General features: G+C 44.5%; 1 protein-coding gene and 1 long non-coding RNA gene across 3 annotated transcripts in view; one reads left to right on the forward strand and one right to left on the reverse strand.

The window, feature by feature from the left end:
- LOC106993134 (uncharacterized) overlaps window positions 1-16,268 on the forward strand; it is a 104,446-nt gene that overhangs the window by 56,126 nt on the left and 32,052 nt on the right. The window lies entirely within an intron of this gene.
- On the reverse strand, window positions 9,266-15,129 carry IL1B (interleukin 1 beta; the record flags this gene model as incomplete). The annotated part of the gene is given in 6 exon segments (NM_001042756.1): window positions 9,266-9,473; window positions 10,190-10,320; window positions 11,560-11,724; window positions 12,280-12,481; window positions 14,465-14,516; window positions 15,083-15,129. Coding segments are annotated over 6 exon segments (805 nt in total), but the record flags the coding sequence as incomplete, so codon positions are not given.

The raw sequence follows: 16,268 nt of genomic DNA on the forward strand, positions 1-16,268 counted from the left end.
CTGACTATTTTTGAGATAGAGTCTTGCTGAGTCGCCCAGGCTGGAGTGCAGTGGGACTATCTCAGCTAACTGCAACCTCCGCCTGCTGGGTTCAAGTGATTCCTCTGCCGTCAGCCTCCCGAGTAGCTGGGATTGCTGTCACCCACCACCACACCCAGCTAATCTTTTTGTATTTTTAGTAGAGATGGGGTTTCATCATGTTGGCCAGACTGGTCTCGAACTCCTGACCTCAAGAGATCCTCCAGCCTCAGCCTCCCAAAGTGCTGGGATTACAGGCATGAGCCACTGCACCTGGCCGATTTTTTATTTTTAGTAAAGATGAGGTCTGTGTTGACCAGATTGGTCTTGAGCTCCTGGGCTCAAGCGATCCTCCTGTCTTAGCCTCCCAATGTGCTGGGATTAGAGGTGTGAACCACCATGCTTGGCCCCTAAATTTTCTTAATGCTTTAAGTTCAACTAACAAATCTTACTATTCTATTTATAAGGCCTCTTTTTAATATAACAGAAATGCCACTTCTCTTTGAATTAATGCTCAGTTATGTCATTGCATTACGTCACCAACCTAAATCACAGAGAGAGACTCTCTAAAAGAAAATGATGTTTCTTTGGGAATAGAGCATTGCAATAGGAATATGCACTCCATAGTAAACTCTGTGCATATTCAGGGTAAGTAAAGAAGACAAAGGTTTTCACAGGAAGATGAAGGTTTTCAAAAGAAAAAAATGAGCATTACATCACTGTTTTGAAATAGTTATGCTGGGCTACTAAGATCAATAACAAAGATATTGCCAGTCTGAGGTTGGACAGCCAGTTGCTGGGCACATGTGCTTAAAGCAGTATTTTTTGTGTAAGGTTGCAATGGCCTTTGTGCAAGGTTTTGTTTTTTGCAGAGTCTTTTTCATGATCAGGGATACAAGCATGAGAACTCTTTCTTCATGGCCTTTCCTGGCTCCGTTTATCAGGGTTTTCTTAACATTAGTGTCTCCATTTTGATTTTGACAACTTTCACACCATAGTAAATCCTCCTAAATACTTAACTCTCTTTTCTAGCATAGTTAATTGAGTTCCCTTAAATATTTTAAACTACAAATTTAATATATCAGATTCTTTCAAACACTACAAATGCCTACCAAGGCGGACTTAAAAATCAGATGAATAAAATCTTTCTAGCCACCTAAGCAATCCCTAAAACTCCAAAAAAAGAAAATTTAAAAAAATGTAGTAAATCAGACTCAAAATTCACACTCTTTTTACAAACTTAACCACATTGTTTTAGACATTTCAAATTAAAATAGAAGTCTAATATCAATTACACATTTCAAATTGGGATTACAAAGTAATATTTTATATTCTTTAATGTGCAGCATTGTCTCAGACACATTAAATAACAAAGGCATTACCTGGGGGATTCTAAAACAACACTTATTTGTAAACTTAACGCAAAAGTGTTGCTGCAGTGGGTTTCCTTTAGGTCATCAGCTCTATGCCTTTCTTTTTTTTCCCCTAGTGTTGTAAAGCCACTGAACTAAGGGGTGCAAATTGCAGATTAACCACTACAGGTGGTTCCTAGGTCAAAGATTCTGGCACTGAGGTTTCTGAGTCAAAGTTTCTAAGTACTTGATTTGGGCTGTTGGCTAGTGAATCTGAGACAGGGTCATTGGTCTACACTAGCCACAGGGTAACACACTGAGTCATTCTCAGAGTTGGGATCAGGCTCCTAAGTCAGCGAAAGGCCCTAAGACTTTTTAGTTGTGAGTTGGTTTCGTAACCAAGTCCCATGAATACCTTTTAAATGTCATGCTTACCTATTTTATCTTAACTGCTTTCAACTTTTTCCACCTGATTTATGTAGGTACAATTTTGCACCTCCTATCTGGTTTGTAGTTAATATCTTTTATTGCTTTATTCTACTCAACTAATTTTTTTAGTTCCTGTTTTTGTTTTTTTTAAATGTGTGCTGATGACTACAATTCTAAACTCATTCTACTGATTAATGGGTGCTTTAAAATCTGAGCAGTCTTTTGCGTTTACTGCCTGTGATGGCTCGTCCCACTAGCTAAAGTGTGTGACCACTGCTTACAGCACCATGTGATAATGAGTAAGGGAGAGATGCTGCCCAGACTCTTCTAGGAGCAGTCAGTAGGACCTTCCAGGGGTTGCAAGCAAACCATGGCAATATGTGGAGTGTGGCAGAGGATGGCCCCAAGAGGATGTGGGTGCAGCTCAGCTTAGTCTGAGAGGAAGAGCTGGAGAGGAGAGCCCAGTCTGTACAGGTGTGACAGCCACAAGGACCTCAAGAACTAATATGGCTGAGTGGACTTTATGTGCTATCTCATTCAGAAAACAGGAGCAATCAGAAAGGAGTTACCTCCTGTTTCTGTCCTAGGAATTGCTAACCTACTTGCATCTGAATGATGTCCATCACTTCCCTTCATCACCTCCTCTGGAGGCTTTGCAAGGATTTGACTCCTGCATTAGTGATCTCTCTCACCTACGTTGTGATTCATATGAACTTACTAGTGTGCTATGTGACAACTACCATCTTAAACATAAAAACCCTCTTTTGATTCCATGGCTCCCTCCAGCTACCCCTGCATTTCTCTGTCCCCCTGCCCCGTCTCTACACGCACTTTTATTTTACAGCAAAACTACTTAAGGGAGCCTCAGTGCTCCTTGTCTCCTTGTCTCCGCCTTTCATTCTCTTCTTAGTTCACTCCAGTCAGCCTTCCATCCTCAAGCTCTTCTTCGCTTTTGTTTTAGGGCCACTGACATCCTCTTTCTTGCCAAATTCAATGGCCAGGTCCTCACTTACTCAACTGCTCAGCATTGTTGAGCCTGGTGGACCACATTCTCCTTCACCCACCTTTTCTTGCTCTCTCCTCTCTCCAGATGTTTGTCTCTTCTCACTGGCTACTCCTCTTTTGTCTCCTTTGTTAGCTCCATTTCTTCCTTCCAACCTCACTGTGCTGGTGTGCCCAGTGCTCAGTTTTTAGCTATTTTGTCTTTTCCAGTGGCATTCATTAAGTGGTTTCATGGACCCAGGGCATTATATACCTTCTACATGACAGTTACTCCTGAATATGAATCTCAGGAAAGATTTGGATTTGTTTTTAATTAATTTTTTAAAATTTTATTTTAATAAATGAGGTCTTTCTCTGTCATCCAGGCTGGAGTGTAGTGTTGAGTGATGTGATTATAGCTCACTGCAACCTTGAACCATGGGCTCAAGTGATCCTCCTGCCTCAGCTTCCTGAGTAGCTGGGACTACAGGCATGTGCCACTATGCCTGGCTGGCTTTTTTTTTTTTTTTTTTTTTTTTTTGTAGAGACGGGGTCTTGCTCTATTGCTTAGGCTCATCACAAACTCCTGGCTTCAAGTGATCCACCCGCCTCAGCCTCCCAAAGTGCTGGGATTACAGGTGTGAGACCTGCTCAGGCTAAGATTCAGATTTTGTATTCAATTGACTATTTGACATCTTATCTCAAATATTAATTAACTTGGCCAAAATACATAACTTTTGACCCCTGCCCCCACAATACTTGCCCCTTTCCTAGACTTCTCCATTTCTGTTAAATATCCTCAGTTAGTCAACCCTTAAACCTATGAATGCCCCTTGATTTCTTTCTTTCCCTCATCTCCTACGTTGACGCCATCAGCTAGTTCTGTTGCCTTTATCCCCAGAATATAATCCTCACCATCTTCTCTCCTATTTCCCAAGTCTAAGATGTCAGTCTCTCCTGCACAGTCCATTGTCCTGGCCTCCTGATTGGTCTGCTTCCACTTTTGACATTTCTACTCCTCCTTCCCCCAGGGTCAATTTTTCATAGCAAGAGTGGCATTTTTAAAACCATATATTAGATCATCCCTTTTGTGTTTGAGAACCTTCAAGGGCTTTGCATCATACACCAAGTTGACACCTCTCCTACCCAGGCCTGGCTCTTTCCTGCCCCTCTGTCCTCTCAGCCCCTCCACCTGTTGCTCAGGCTGCTTCAGCCACACCGGCCTTCTTGCCATGCCACATTTGTGCTAAGCCCACGTCCAACCTCGGGGCCTTTGCACTCGCATTACCTCTCTTTGGCATGCTGTACCCCAGATCTTTGCATCATTGGTAGCTTCTCTACATTCAGGCACCTGCTCAAGCTACCTTTTCAGAGGGCCTTCCCTGGCCACCTCATCTGAAATAGCACCTCCGATTGCACCCATCCAGTTATTCTCCATCCTGTTCTCTTGCTTGGTGATTTTCCATCACTGATGAGGAAATGAACCATGGAATGCTAGGGCTGATAACCAGAACTTTCCCCCACCCTCGCATTATTACAGAGGAGGAAATGAGGTCAGAGGTAAGATGGGCCCAGGATTTCTACTCCAGCCTGGACTGCAGGCACAGCACTGATCTCAGCTGTGTTCACTGTTGGCATTCATCCAACCCTTCTATCTCCAACTGCCCCGTTTACCAGAAAGTGAAATGTTCTCAAATACAGTGAGCTGCCTGACTTGGACAGCAACCCAGGGTCCCTGGCACCCTGCTTTCTTCCTCCCTGCCATCCTTTCCCCTCCAAGACCTACCTTTCCCTGTGATTCTGGCCCACATGCTGCATTTCATGGTTTTATGACCTGCTTTCTGAGAGGGATTTGAATTTTCTTTTTTTTTCTTTTTTTGAGACGGAGTCACGCTCTGTTGCCCAGGCTGGAGTGCAGTGGCCTGATCTCGGCTCACTGCAAGCTCCACCTCCTGGGTTCACACCATTCTCCTGCCTCAGCCTCCCGAGTAGCTGGGACTACAGGTGCCCGCCACCATGCCCAGCTAATTTTTTTGTATTTTTAGTAGAGACAGGGTTTCACCGTGTTAGCCAGGATGGTCTCGATCTCCTGACCTTGTGATCTGCCCACCTCGGTCTCCCTAGTGCTGGGATTACAGGCGCGAACCACTGCGCCCGGCCTGAATTTTCATGATTATTTATGTAAGCAAATCATTATGCTTATACAAATGAGAAAAGGAGTGCTTCTGGACTTCCCAGGGATGCAATCTTATCACTTGGCTTGCCTCCATATTGCTAATTAAGGACCCAGGATGTGGGTGAGATGTGCTAAAAGCTAGGAGGAGGCTCTGGGCTATGACTATGGCCCACAGCCCCGGCCAGGCATCACACCAGTCCTTTAGGTCATCCTCACGCCAGCTTCCGGTTGAATCAGATGTTTGTGAGTAACTCAGCAAGGCTGTATGGGAAATGAAGAAGGAGGTGGGGAAGAGGTCTGTGCAGAAGACACGCTGACTTACCCCTCTACCTCTGACCAGGGTGTGGTAGCAGCCACCCACCCCCCAAGTCTGTCTTCCAGGCCACGTTTGCTTTCCCTCACCTTTGCATCTTTTATCTTCTGCCAGCCCAGGTGCTTGCTGACTCCAGCCCACGCCTATAGGATAAACCACAGCCTGTCCCTACAGACAAAGAAGGAGGATATTGAGGTTGAGCTGCTGAGGACTAGCAGCTCCCTCAACTCAACAGTTGTCTTTCATTTCAGATATTTTTTTCTTGGATAAAATCTTTAAAAATTATTATTTTATTTCTGAATAATATATTTACATGATTGAAAAGTCAAATTGTAGACCAGGCATGGCTCCTCATGCCTGTAATCCTAGCAATTTGGGAGGCTGAGGCGGGAGGATCACTTGAGCCCAGGAGTTCAAGACCGGCCTGGGCAACATAGTGAGACCCTGTGTTTACAAAAAGTTAAAAAGCAAAATTAGCTGGGCATGGCGGATGATATGGTCTGGCTCTGTGACCCAACTCAAATCTCGTGTTGAATTTTAATTCTCAATGTTGAGGGAGGGTCCTGGTGGGAGGTGATTGGATCATGGGGGTGGTTTCTCTCTTGCTGTTCTCATGATAGTGAGTGAGTTCTCACAAGACCTGTTTGTTTTAAAGTGTGTAGCACCTTCCCCTTCACTCTCTCTCTCTCTCCTGCTCCGCCACAGGAAGACGTGCGTGTTTCCCCTTTGTCTTCTGCCATGATTGTAAGTTTCCTGAAGCCTTCCAGCCATGCTTCCTATACAGCCTATAGAACTGTGAATCGGTTAGACCTCTTTTCTTCGTAAATTACCCAGTCTCAGGTCATTCTTTATAGCAGTGTGAGAATGGACTAATATAGTATCATATGCTTGTAGTCCCAGCTGCTCAGGAGGCTAAGGTAGGAGGATTGCTTGAGCGTGGGAGTTTTGAGGCTGCAGTGAGCCATGACTGTACCACTGCTCTCCAGCCTGGGTGACAGCGAGACCTTGTCTCAAAAAAAAAAAAAAAAAAAAAAAAAAAAAAAAAAAAAAAAGAAAAGAAAAAACAAAAAAAACCTCCCAAACTGTATAAAATGTGTTCATAAAAGTGTCTTGCTCCCACACCTGTCCCTATATATCTTATTCCTCAGCCTCTGACAACTACTTTATTCATTTTTTATGTATCTTCCAGAATTAAAAAAAATAAAATACACACACAGTAGAATGTATTGCCCTTCTTCCCCTCCCTTTTGTTACATCAGAGTTAGTATATCATAAATACGGTCTGCATCTTGTTCTTTTTCAGCTATCAGCATGTCTTGGAGAGGATTTCATATTCGTGCAGACAGCGTGTATTAGTCAGTCCTTGCACTGCTATGAGGAAATACCTGAGACTGGGTAATTTATAAAGAAAAGAAGTTTAATTGGCTCACAGCTTCACAGGCTGTTCCATAGGAAGCATGGCAGCATCTGCTTCTGGGGAGGCCTTCGGAAGCTTTTACTCATGCAGAAGGCAAAACGGGAGTGGGTGTCTTACATGGCAGGAGCAGGACTGAGAGAGAGAGAGAGAGAGAGAGAGAGAGAGAGAGAGAGAGAGAGAGAAAGGATGCCACATACTTTTAAACAACCAGATCTTGGGAGAACTCTATCATGAGAACAGGACCAAAGGGATAGTGTTAAACCATTCATAAGAACTCCACGCCTGTGGTCCAATCACCCCACACTAGGCCCTGCCTCCAACATCGGAGATTACAATTTCACATGAGATTTGGGCTGGGACACAGATCCAAACAATACCAGAGTGCTTTCTCATTCTTTTCTATAGCTGTCTAATATTCTATATCTTTTACTTCATTTAGCCAGTCTCTTGTTGATAGACACTTGGGTTACTTCCAATTTTTCCTATTACAAATCATGTGCAATGAATAATTTTGATCGTTTTTCATTTCACATGGGTTATGTCCATCTGTAGGATAAATCTCCAGGAGTGAAATTGCTGGATCAAAGGGGAAGTGCACTTGTGATTTTCATAGTTAGCAAATTTTGTTCTGTAAGGGTCATATCAATTTATAGTCCCACATGTAATATTTAACAGCGGGGATTTCCTGGCAGTTTAACCAACAAGGTCTCTTGTTAAACTTTTGATCTTTGTCAATCTGATGGGAAAATACTAGTATCTCAAAGTGCTTTTAATTTGACTTTCTTATTACAATGTTAAGCGTTGTTTTTTTTCTGCCCAAGATCAAATTGTTTTACTCTGCCCAAGATCAAATAGTATTTTCTTTTCTGTGAACAGACTGTGAAGATCCCTTGCCTCTTGTTTTGCTGGAGTTTTGTTCTTTTTTTCCTAATGTTTTGAGGCAGTTCTTTACATGGGAAGCAAATTGTCTCCTTACCTAGGATGTGAGTTGCAAATACTTTTCCCCTGGCTCATTTTGTGCTTTGACTTTGCTTCTGGTGATTCCTACAATTCGGAAAGTGTACTTTTTCCATCATTCATTCTTATACCCCCATGTCCTTGTTCATGCTGGTTCTTCTACCTGAGGGCCTTTTGTTTTCTTTTCTTTTCTATCTGGAAACATTTTTTAGAGATGGGGTCTCACTCTGTCACCCAGGCTGGAGTGCAGTGGTATGATCATAGCTCACTGCAATCTTGAACTTCTGGGCTCAAGCAATCCTCTAGTGTCAGCTTCCCAACTAGCTAGGACTACAGGTGCATGCCAGCATGCCTAGCAGATTGTTTTATTTATTTTTTTGTAGAGATGGGGGTCTTACTATGTTGTCCAGGCTGGTCTTGAACTCCTGGGCTCAAGCGATCTTCCTGCCTCTGCCACCCAAAGTGCTGGGATTACAGGCGTAAGCCACTTTGCCCGGCCCATGTGGGGAAATTTTCTGTTTATCCCTTTAGGCAAGATGGCAAGATTCTTATGTCACTCTCCTCACTCCTTCCTGGATACTCCTTTTGTATTTTATCTTACTCTACTTGTCATGTTGCCTTGTTGTTGCTTGTACCTATCTGCCTCTCCTGAGGAGGAACTTGTTACCCTTCTTGTCTCTGCACTCCCAGCTCCTAGTACATAGCCCTTGCTCAACAGATGTTTGGTGCATTGACAGAGAAATCACTGGTAGCTGTTACTACCAATCCTGACTCCCTGCAGCGCTTCAGCTGATCCTGTTCCAGATGTGCACTGAATATCCTTTTGTTGAACACCAGAAATAAAGGGGATGGGTGAGGAGGATAGTCTTCGGTGGCCAAGGATGTTTCTAGGTACTTTGCAGCACTCAGCAATAGGGAGTGGGCTTCTAGTCCCCCAAGAACTCTCACAGCCCTGTTTATCTTTACTGTTCAGGGTCAAATCCAAGACAAGTCAATGATCAGGAAAGACCTTTTTTTTTTTTTTTTTTTTTAACAGTGAAGTTTATTTCAGAACCATTGAATAGTATGGTCATATTTGCTCATTTATAAATATTCCCATTTAAATAATCTAAGCTTATATATTTGCAGTCTTAAGTAAAGGACTTGATTTAAAGAGAGCTCACCAGTCCCGGTTGAATTGAATAGCTATAAAAACTGGGCTCTATTACAGACACTGCTATTTCTTGCCCCCCTTGAATAAATTAAATAGAACAATCAATAAAATAAACAAATAAATAAATAGGGAAGCAGTTGCTCATCAGAATGTGGGAGCAAAGAACAGAGGGTTTCTTAGAACCACATGTGGCCATGGTTTCTGTCAGGTGGGCTTAAGTGAGTGGGAGAGGTAAGAGAGGCCTGGCTCAACAAAGGGGCTGAGGATTGGCCCTGAAAGGAGGGAGCTGACTGTCCTGGCTGATGGACAGGAGATCTTCTTAGCACTATCCTAAGGCAGGCAGTTGGGCACTGGTGTAGACAACAGGGAAGTCCAGGCTCTAGCCACACTCAAAAGCTTTCTGTTCCCTTTCTGCCCGTCCTATGGATTGAGTCGACATTCAGCACAGGACCTTCTGGGTACAGCCCTCAAGACACAAATTGCATGGTGAAGTCAGTTATATCCTGGCCACCTCTGGTCCCTCCCAGGAAGACGGGCATGTTTTCCGCTTGAGAGGTGCTGATGTACCAGTTGGGGAATTGGGCAGACTCGAATTCCAGCTTGTTATTGATTTCTATCTTGTTGAAGACAAATCGCTTTTCCATCTTCTTCTTTGGGTAGTTTTTGGGATCTACACTCTGCAGCAAAAGAGAAAGAAGAATTTTTGTGAGGCAAGGGACAAAGATGCCATGGGAAAGATGTTCTTTGGGTTGGCCAGAGAGGAAACTGATGAGCGGGTCACAGGATCAGGACTCCTGAGTTAGAACTGGGCCCCCAACTTTCTGTGTGGTTACTAAAAGAGCTCTTCTTCTTTTCTAAAGCTTAGTGCCAAATGCTGAGGAGCATAATGTAGGTGAATTTTTTTTTTAAGTGAAAATTAGGCTAGAGCTTCTTGAAGTACCTATTTTCCAGGGGCTTTTTACTGTATTTTTCCCTATGGTCCTAGAATGACATCAACTTGGAAATGTAGCTTTTGCTGGGAAAGCTGGAGGTGATAGTGGTGGTGATTTTGGGAGTGGAGAGGATGTGACAATGGGATCCTTTAAGTCATTTATTTCCCAAAGTGTCTATCAAATGAGAGCAGCCCTGACAATATATAATTTGTTGGGGTCATAACTATGGTAGGATACGATAACATCAGAAAAATGATTTAATTTTCTGCAGCAGGATTGAAAGTTGCATGCACTTAAAAATTATGTTAAATTTATTTACATTAATGCAACATTGTCAAATAGACCTGTTCCCAGCTTTTCCTAGGGATGGGGGCGGGGAGAAGGTGGTTGTGAGTGATAGAAGGTGGTTATAAGTGATAGCTGGAGACTGAGAAGGGCTTCATTCCATAGCATTCACTTACCTCCAGCTGTAGCGTGGGCTTATCATCTTTCAACACACAGGACAGGTACAGATTCTTTGCCTTGAGGCCCAAGGCCACAGGTATTTTGTCATTACTTTCTTCTCCTTGTACAAAGGACATGGAGAACACCACTGAAGAAAGAAGGGGGTCTTGTGGTTAGGGACACAGCAGTGCAGGGTCAGCCCAACCCCTGGGCCCCATGAGTAGGACACATGTAATTTGGTATCCTCTGTGGGAACCCACAGTGAGGTTCCTTGGCCTAAGAGACAGGATAACTTGACTTCTCACAGACAATAGCAGGGTCATTTCATTGATTTAGGGTTTCCCCTCAAAGGCCTGAGGGTTTCTCAGAGCCTCATAGAAGTGGAAATGGAGAATGAAAGAGGGTCTGCGTCTTAAATGCTGAAGGAAGGAAGGAAGGAAGCCATTGTGTCACTGGCTGGCAATGTGCGCATCCACAGGAGCAGTACGACTTGATCAATGTGGAAGGCAAGGAAAGAGGTGAAGCTGTACTTCTGCCGGAAATCAGGCACCAGAACTGTTTCAGGAACAGAGAGTAGCCCGTGGGAAGAAACTGGGAGAGGAGAGGCTGAGCTGGGAAAGTGGCTCCAAAGAGAGACACTCATTTTGATCTTCCTCAGTCACAGCAGTGTCAGTTGGAGGCCCTGGGATCACTCTTACTACCCGATTCCGAAGAAACAGGATTTTCTTGGCCTGGCTGAGAGCAAATAGCTTCGCCCTGAGTGAGGCTGCCTTTCAAGGTCAGCAGCCTTAGTTGCCCACACCTCTGTGCACAGGCTTTGGCTACTGTGGCACGATGCCAGGAAGATCACCACAGCTCATGATGGGCTCACCGCACTTGAAACATTTGCCAGTTATAGCGGAGAGATATAAGTTCCTGCTGGGCAGTAAAATTTCCCTACAAGGAACCACCTGGCATTGGGTGGGACGGATGTTGGGGCAAGGGGGCAAGGCTGGGGAGGGGGATGGACACATTATCGCTCCAGCACTCTTGTTTCAGCCTCAACAACAGGAAGAGAGAACCCACAGGCAGTTAGGCCTTGTCCATCAAATGACACCATATTGTGGAAGAATTGACATTGCACTATGCCCAAGAGACTTGGGTGGACATGGTCCTGGGAGTGCTTGAGCCGTCTAATTTCTCAGGGTCACACTCCTGTTGACAAATGCACTGGCCAGTGCAATCAAATGTGCCATTTCTAGGACCAAAGTTTGTATATTCTTTTTTAATGTTTCTTTTCACTTGTGTTGATCATTTGCCTTAAATTCACTTTCTACTTTGTTTAAAACATGGAGAATTAGCAAGCTGCCAGGAGGCCAGGCAGGGAAACCAGGATGTTTCCATTTACCTTGTTGCTCCAGATCCTGTCCCTGGAGGTGGAGAGCTTTCAGTTCATATGGACCAGACATCACCAAGCTTTTGAGCTGTGCATCCCGGAGTGTGCAGTGCAGTGATCGTACAGGTGCATCATGCACACAAGCGTCGTTATTGCGTGTGTCGAGGAAGACAGGTTCTGAAATGTGGAGCACATGTTGTTTAGGTATAAAATCAGAAGGGCAGGCCTCGTGAGGTGAGGCAGCAGAATTGATTTCTTGGAGGACACCTGAGCATATACAGTCAAAGTCTGATGACAACACCGGTGAGGACGAAGCCGGGAGTGGGGTGACTAAGAACACTGGACCTGACACTATTAGACATGGGTTCCAGCTTCAGCTCTTTTACTGCTCACTGTGGACGAGCAACAGAGCTACTCAGGTAAAATGGTGATGGTCATACCACTAGCCCACAGGGAGGTTACCAACATCTGAACATCGTGGTGACAATGTAAGTGAAAGGCCCCTGAGAAAGAGTGAGGGAGTTGCAAATGTCAGTAGCAATCAAGATCTTCTTTAATAATAGTTTCCACTAAATAGATGATTGCTTTGGTTTCCAGCCTTCTTTGTTTTTTCTCCCTGCTGGGCCTTCTACCTTTAAAAGGCTTCGGCTCTGGGGGAATTGAGTTGGCTGGTGCATGATGACTTCCAAGAGGACACAAGTGGAGATCTACTGCCTGCTCTTGGCTAAGTACCTTCTTCAAAGATGAAGGGAATCAAGGTGCTCAGGTCATTGTCCTGGAAGATCTGTGGGCAGGGAACCAGCATCTTCCTTAGCTTCTCCATGGCTACAACAACTGACACGGCCTGCCGGAAGCCCTCGTTGTAGTGCTCGTGGGAGATTTGTAGCTGGATGCCGCCATCCAGAGGGCAGAGGTCTAGATCCTGGAAGGAGCACTGCAGAGAGAGTGAGGGAGGGAACCTGGTGAGGTGGTCCTGCCAGGAACCGTGCTTTGACATCAGAGAGGACAAAGCTCAGAGAGGAGGAAGGGGATTGAAAGAATCCTGAGCTTCTGAAGATCATCCCTCTCTGGGCCAGGCGTGGTGGCTCATGCCTATAATCCAAGCACTTTGGGAGGCCAAGGTGGGCGAATCATTTGAGGTCAGGAGTTCAAAACCAGCCTGGCCAACATGGTGAAACCCCTTCTCTACTAAAAATACAAAAATTAGCTGGGTGTGGTGGGGCACACCTGTAATCCCAACTATTCAAGAGACTGAGGCACGAGAATCGCTTGAACTTGGGAGGCGGAGTTTGCAGTAAGCCGAGATTGTACCATTGCCCTCCAGCCTGGGCAACAGAGTGAGACTCCGTGTCATAAAATAAAATAAAATAAAATAAAAATAATAAAATAAAATAAAAAGATGATCCCTCTCTGAAGCTCAAGGAGGTTAAGGGTGTACTCAAGAGCACATGGCAGGTTAGAGGCAGACTCAGGACTAGAATGTGAGCTTTCTCTCACCTTACAGGCTATTCTTTTAGAATAAATCCCATTTCTACCTTGTTCATCTTTTTTGTACATGCCCCACCTACACCATACATGTGTACCTTTTCTATATCTTTTTGTATCCCTAATGCTGTGACACTATGATTTGCTTTATCATGCTGATGACCATCACATTTTCCATTCACCTATGCTCACTCAGCAAGTATTCAGTTTTTCTACGCCATTCCTTTTTTTTCTTTTTCATAACACTGTCTCATAGGCATTCTGCAAATCCTGTAAGAGTAGTTACTTTTTGTGAAATATTACCACTTTCCTCTTATTCAGAGAAGCTCAGTATTAAGTCTTAACTGAGGTTGCCTCAAGGCATGATAATGCCTGAGGCTTGAAAGACAGTTAAAGAGACCTCTAAGTGCACAAATGGAAGTGAGCAGGAGAGAATTTCCTGCCTGGAGCAGAGCCAAGCTGCTGGAAAAGGCAATGGGGGCAAAGGCCAGGCAGACAAGCCAATGGGCTCCTCCTACAGCTGGAGCCAACCAGTTATGCCAGTCTTAGGACTTTTAAAGAAATGTGTTTTTAACAAGACTGAGGACTGGATTATGAGGCTAGGGGAGGCTGTCACAAACTGGAATAAAATAAAGCCAGAGAAAAGTGGCTGCCTCCTAACCTGCACAACTGCCCTATATAGGCTGATGGCTGGGCCACCTAGAAAGGTTACCGAGCATCATATAAAACAGAAGGGACGGCAGGAATATAACATGGCTCTCTGTAAGGATGAGTCTGAAAAATGCTCATTTGCTGCCCAAATGCCCTTAGCTACAACTGAAAATATTTCAGAACTGAAGGTTGGATGCTGGCATCTCAGAGATCATCCAGCTCAGCCCTTTATTTTTCAGATGAGGTCCAAAGAGGGTAAAATGACTTGTCAAGGTCATACAGCAAGTGAATGGTTTTCTTTCAAGTCTCAATTAATCTTTTTGTTTACATCATCTATGTCTTGTTGCTATAAGCTTCACCCCATGGAGCAAAAAACTATTCTACTCAAAAGGGGTAGACATATGTTAGTTCTCAAGATCATCTCTTGATTTCAGAGTTTAACTCAAGTGATTGGCATAGGCTGAACCCATCTCCTAAAAGGAGAATCAAATTTGTGTTGAAGACTTGGCTGTCTTCCTACTACGAAATGGGAAGCCTTAACACTACTCCTTCCCTGTCACCACCAAGTGTGGCCACCACCACCACTGTTAGTGAGTGACTATGATGATGCGGTGACCAGGTGGCCAGGTCAGCAAGTGGTGCGTCCTGTGTCTCACTGGAAGAGGTTAAAGTTGTTCTAAAACAAAATGCCATGGCATCAAAGTGGCTCAGCACTCTTTTCTTTGAGCTTTCCCTGTGTTAGAGCCCTTCGTTGGGTTGGGAGCTAAACCCACAGTCTTACCTTCATCTGTTTAGGGCCATCGACGTCAAAGAACAAGTCATCCTCGTTGCCGCTGTAATAAAAACAGGGACATGTCTCAATTATATCTTCTAAACAGGTTTATTTTTCCTTCCCTGTGTACAAGACTTGACTGTTCATAAGAAACTGCAAACAGCCTGTCTCTCAAAGCTGCCTGAAAACACCTGGCAAGTTCCACAGTGATATGCGCAGAACAGTCTAGAAGGCAGATTCTAGGCCTGGCAGGTGGGCACCCTGGGGGCTCCCTGTTGGATCTTGAGGCCTAACCTCTAGCCCAGCAGAGTCAGCTAAAATCTGAGCTCTCCTTCTCCCTCCAAGCCACACTTTGCAAAGGGGTTCCTTGTATTGTCAGCTTGGAATCTTTTCTCCCCATTTGCCTGTGCAGGAGGCCCTTGCAACAACACTTCTGGATAGCCTCCAGGCCCCAAGGCTGGAGGGACTTATAATGGGAAAGTAGTGTTTCAACCAGGTTTACTTGGAACCCTGTTTGCCACTGAAAGAGGCAATTTAGGGGGAAAATATTGTCTCCAAGCACAGATAACACTCTACTCTTGAAAGAGGAGCCCTGCTCATGTGACTTGTCTCAGTGTCCCCACTGACCTGTAGTAAGCCATCATTTCACTGGCGAGTTCAGGTACTTCTGCCATGGCTACTTCAGACACCTGTGTAAAAAGGAGAAAATGAGTGACTTCCCCATGACGGCTACATTCACGTGTGATTTCTCTCAGCATCCAGTACGTGGCAGGCATGCAAATAAGTGATCTCTGAGTGAATGAATGAATGTGTGAAAGAGAAGTCCTTTGGGTGTAGAGAAAAGCATTTACTAAACCAAACCCCAGCTAGCAATGTATTTGCTAGGAGAGCTGGAGCAGAGGTTTCGACGCTAACCTTTAGGGTGTCAGCTGCTAGATAAGCAGTATTCATTCCCAGAATATTTCCCCAGTCATAAGCATTATATTACACCTGGCATTTCTGCAAAAAGCTGAGAGAGGGAGGCAGAGAGGGAGGGAGGAAAAGAGGGAGGATGGGGGGGTGGGGAGAGAGAGAGAGAGAAAGAGATACACACAAAGAGGGAGAGAGACAGAGAGACTCCCTTAGCACCTAGTTGTAAGGAAGAATTAAAGTCATACTTGAGCAATGAAGATTGCTGAGGAGGATCCCAGAGCAGTCTGTTGTGCCTTCTGCCTCGAAGAGGTTTGCTGTCTGCCAGTTTCTCCCTCGCTGTTTTATGGCTTTCAAAAGCAGAAGTAGGGGTCTGAGAAATTTCTCTGTTGAATACCTGATTTCACAATCAAGTTAAAGGAAAGGGGAAAAGAAAAGAGTATTGGTGGAAGCTACTAGGGGAGGGGACTAATAAACTGAAATAATTCTCTGGTTCGTGGAAGGGCAAGGAGCAAACTATGACACATTTTGCAAATGTATCACTATGCAAATACGCATTGTTTTTCTGACAGCCATTGTGCAGTTGATGTCCACATTAAAATACTGGATTTTCCTAGGTTAGAAGAATGTTTAAATTTAGGACATCTGGGACAAAGTGGAAGACACACAGATTTATCCATGCAAATACTTTTCTTCATTCACTTCTTTGTACTTAAGTTTAGGAATGTTCCCACTTAGAGATGGATAAATGGGTACAATGAAGGGGCAGTAGCCCTCCCTGTCTGGATTGAGGGTAGGGGTCTCTACCTTGGGTGCTGTTCTCTGCCTCAGGAGCTCTCTGTCAATTGCAGGAGCCTCTGGGGAGACACTTGACCTTTCTTGGATGGGGCAGGGAACATACAGT

The sequence above is a fragment of the Macaca mulatta genome, chromosome 13 (assembly GCF_049350105.2).
Source record: "Macaca mulatta isolate MMU2019108-1 chromosome 13, T2T-MMU8v2.0, whole genome shotgun sequence".
Classification (NCBI taxonomy): domain Eukaryota; kingdom Metazoa; phylum Chordata; class Mammalia; order Primates; family Cercopithecidae; genus Macaca; species Macaca mulatta.